This window comes from Sceloporus undulatus, chromosome 6 (assembly GCF_019175285.1).
Source record: "Sceloporus undulatus isolate JIND9_A2432 ecotype Alabama chromosome 6, SceUnd_v1.1, whole genome shotgun sequence".
Taxonomy (NCBI): Eukaryota; Metazoa; Chordata; class Lepidosauria; order Squamata; family Phrynosomatidae; genus Sceloporus; species Sceloporus undulatus.
In genome coordinates this window covers 61,070,074-61,073,488 of record NC_056527.1, presented here as the reverse complement: position 1 = coordinate 61,073,488, position 3,415 = coordinate 61,070,074, and the positions used below count along the sequence as shown (strand labels likewise).

The window sequence follows — 3,415 nt, the reverse complement described above, 5'->3', positions numbered from 1 at the left end:
TCTTGCCTGGGTTAAGGATGTAATGACATGCTGTAATTCTGAACTACTGTACATCTTTCAGAAAAACAATGTATAATGTTGATTTCTTCTACCAGGAGAGCATACCCTTTTGGTTCTCTCAGTGACATTCAGTGCAATCATGGTACCCTTCTCGACTGACTTGGAGGCACAGTTTGCTGTGGTTCCAATTCTGTATAACAAAATGTTCCCAGAAAGTAATACTGGGATATTGCTGTTTGGCTGTGCTCATAGCTTGGGGCTATTCTTGAACCCAGCATTGTTCCTTGAAGATCATGTGGCTGAAGTAGCTAGGAGTGTTTTTCCCTGTCTTTGGCCGGTATGCACACAGTGCTCTTGATTAGAGAATGTGGGTTGGACCACAGTGGTTTGTGCCTCAATTATCTCCTATTGTAATTCTGTATGCCTCTGTATAGCGTAGTAGTTCCATATGTGGAACTTCTCTACATTGAGCCATTTACAATGCCTGGATGCACCATAAACCCTTTGAAGGAAGCCTGGAAGAGAGCAGCTGGGAACACAGAAGCATCTAACTATGTCCCCATAGCCTGATGCAAAGTGATATCATTTTGTTGAGGTCTGCCACAATCCTTCAGAGATCTCAGTGGCTGAGACTGGCTCCAGGTATGGGGTTAGGAAGGGTTGCGGGGTTCTTCACTGGCTTTGAGGTAGTTCAGGAATGGTGTTTGGGTTGCTGCAGAGAGAGAAACTGAATACCAACCACTACAGCAACCAAAAATACAGGTGTAGGGTTTCCACCTGCATGTATCCCTAAAGCATGCCAGCCAATATGTGTTTTGCATTTGGGCTGCCTTGAAGCATGTTCAGAAGTGTCAGCTGGTGCAAAATGTGGCAGCCAGACTGCTCCTTCAATTTGGTTTTCAATTTGCTTCCAGGTTAAGGGGAAGCGGTGCACTGAGGTAATATTTAGTATAAAATAAGTAAAGTGCTAAAGCATATATTTGTATGAAGAAAGTGTAATAATTTGTATTGTAAAATTTTAAAAATATTAATTTTAAAAGTAACTTTTTGAATCTGTTATTATGTGTTGTTTTTTTAATCTCAGGAGCCTTCATGGACTGAGGCAATAAACTAGAAGCATTGTTGTCTTCAAGAAAGCTAACTAATTTTTTTTTCTAATTTTTAAAAAAATGGTCAACAGTGAGATCACACCCGAAGGACGAAGAATCACAAAATTAGATCAGATTTTGCTAAATGGAAATAACATAACAATGGTAAGTAGTTTTGCTTGTATACTGATTCCTTCACCCCCTTAAATCTCTGTTATTAGACTAGGCTTTTGTTAACGAAAATCTTAGTTAATTAGTAATTTACGTTTTGTTAATCTACCTGCTAATGCAAAAAAAAAAAAAGGGGGGGGAGCTCATGGTATTCTTAAATAGATTATTTAACATTTTAATTTTAGTGTTAATTTTTTTTTACTCAACCCACATAAAAATAAACACATTACAAAGTTCAAATACAAATAGGATGAAAAAAGGTAATGGAATGGATCTCACTGGTGGCTCTTCAAGCTATAAAGTCTGAGAGGAAAAGAAGACTGTTGGCTTGTTTTGCCATGCTGTCATCATTTTAAAAAAGCCCAAACCTTTTCCAATCTCTGGTTAATGCTTCTGTAATTCAGACGTTTAGAAAGGACAGAGTAGTTGATGCACAACTTTTACTAATAAAATGCCTGTGGTGTTTTCTTACATGATAGAAAGTCTTCTTTTTCTTTTCTCCCCTACAGCTGGTTCCTGGAGGAGAAGGACCAGAAGTATAACTTAGTTCACTAGCCAACACTGAAAACTATTCTGTAATAATATTTTGATGAAACTTTAAATTTTGTTTTTATGTTTCAAGTTGATATTGAATATTGAGTATAAAGTACAATTTCCATTTCAAGGAAGGTACATCATATATTGTGACTTTGTAAGTTAAAATCATGACTTTGTTGTAAAGGCAAAAAATAATTTGTTGTACTGAGCAAGGCAATAAAGAATTTTTAAGTTGTTTTTTTATAAATCTGTTATGTTGTTGATGTAAATACTTTATGCCAGGTGAAATTATGAAACATATGTAGTTCTTGTTCTGACTACTTAAGATTTTTTTTTAAAATGATGCTCTGATTCATGGACCAGTTAGGATGTGGTTCCCGGAGTGTGGGAGATGTCTTCTCTTACAGTTATCCCCTTAATTCTTTTCCCTCTTTTTTTCTTTGTGTGCTGAAAATAGGGGCTATTATAAAATGTCCATTAAAGTACTTTGTGGTTTATTTTTGTTTGTTGTTTGCCTCCGGGCTGTTTCCTAAGTTGATTCTATTACAAGGTTTTATTTGCAATATTTGTTCAGAAAGGATTTCCTTTGCCTCCCTTTCAGGTTGAGAGAGTGTGATTTGCCAAAGGTCACCCAGTGGGTTTCCATGGCTGAGTTGGATTTGAACCTGGTCTCCAGAACTGTAGTCCAGTGCTCAAACAACTGCACCACACTGACTCTCTAGCTTTATTTTTATCAGAGGAAAAGAAACATTATTGCTTAATGGAGTGAAATAAAAAGACACCCACTTTATTTTTATCAGAGCCTTGTCACATTGTGGCCTGTTACAGACTGCCAAAATAAAGCTGCTTCGGGTCTCTTTGGAGGTATGCTATTTAAATGATGCATGGGTCCTAAGAGTCCGGAGGTTATGCCAAAGCCACACTCCATTCCTAAGCACTGGAGGGCAGCTTTGGTGCAGCTTCCAGATTCATAGGACCCATGCATCATTTAAACAGCATACCTCCAAAGAGATCCGAAGCAGCTTTATTTTGGCAGTCTGTAACAGGCCTGTGTTTCACATAATTTAATCTTATTACTTCATTTATTAAAACTTTCCCCCTCCTCTGGCTGTTCTTTTTCCTCTACTACCGAAGTGGCTTATTGGAATATTGCTGATAACAAAAAAGGGGAGATGCTAAACTTAAGCATAAAGAAATCATATACTGTAATGTCTGCTAGAAACAGACATTATAGTAGGTGTAAGATTTAATGCTGTTCCAAGTTTCATTTTTGCTACAACTGTAACTAGCTTGTATCCTCAGTGGAGTCCATGGGCCACATTCAGCCATGGTTTCCATTTTTGCAATGTAAACCACCCATTTTGATGAAAAATGACATTTTTATAATGTCAGTCACCCATTTTTTATAATTTTATAATTATAATTTCTCCCTCATTGTCCTTCCCTCCTAATACATCTCTTCTTAATTTGCATAGAATAATACTTGGGGCCCCACATTTGTGGACTGCAGTATCCTTCCTTGCAGAAAAAAATTGCCAATTTTTGGGTGACCACCCAAAAAGGAAGATTGGTCAAAAATGAAAAAAAGTGGCCAGAGAAACATTGCCTCATTCCTGGTG

General features: G+C 37.3%; 1 protein-coding gene across 1 annotated transcript; it reads left to right on the top strand.

Moving 5' to 3' along the window:
• The first annotated feature begins 6 nt into the window (after positions 1-6).
• Positions 7-2,293, top strand: LSM5 (LSM5 homolog, U6 small nuclear RNA and mRNA degradation associated). The gene is made up of 2 exons (XM_042474794.1): positions 7-1,253; positions 1,769-2,293. Exons 1-2 carry the CDS (start codon positions 1,170-1,172, stop codon positions 1,799-1,801), a joined length of 117 nt encoding a protein of 38 aa, XP_042330728.1. The 5' UTR covers positions 7-1,169; the 3' UTR covers positions 1,802-2,293.
• Positions 2,294-3,415: the final 1,122 nt, after the last annotated feature.

Bases quoted from the DNA above. Each gene is read 5' to 3' on its own strand.
- LSM5 (XM_042474794.1), top strand. From the start codon at position 1,170: ATGGTCAACAGTGAGATCACACCCGAAGGACGAAGAATCACAAAATTA. The intron at 1,254-1,768 runs GTAAGTAGTTTT...TCTCCCCTACAG, and splicing joins ATGGAAATAACATAACAATG to CTGGTTCCTGGAGGAGAAGG.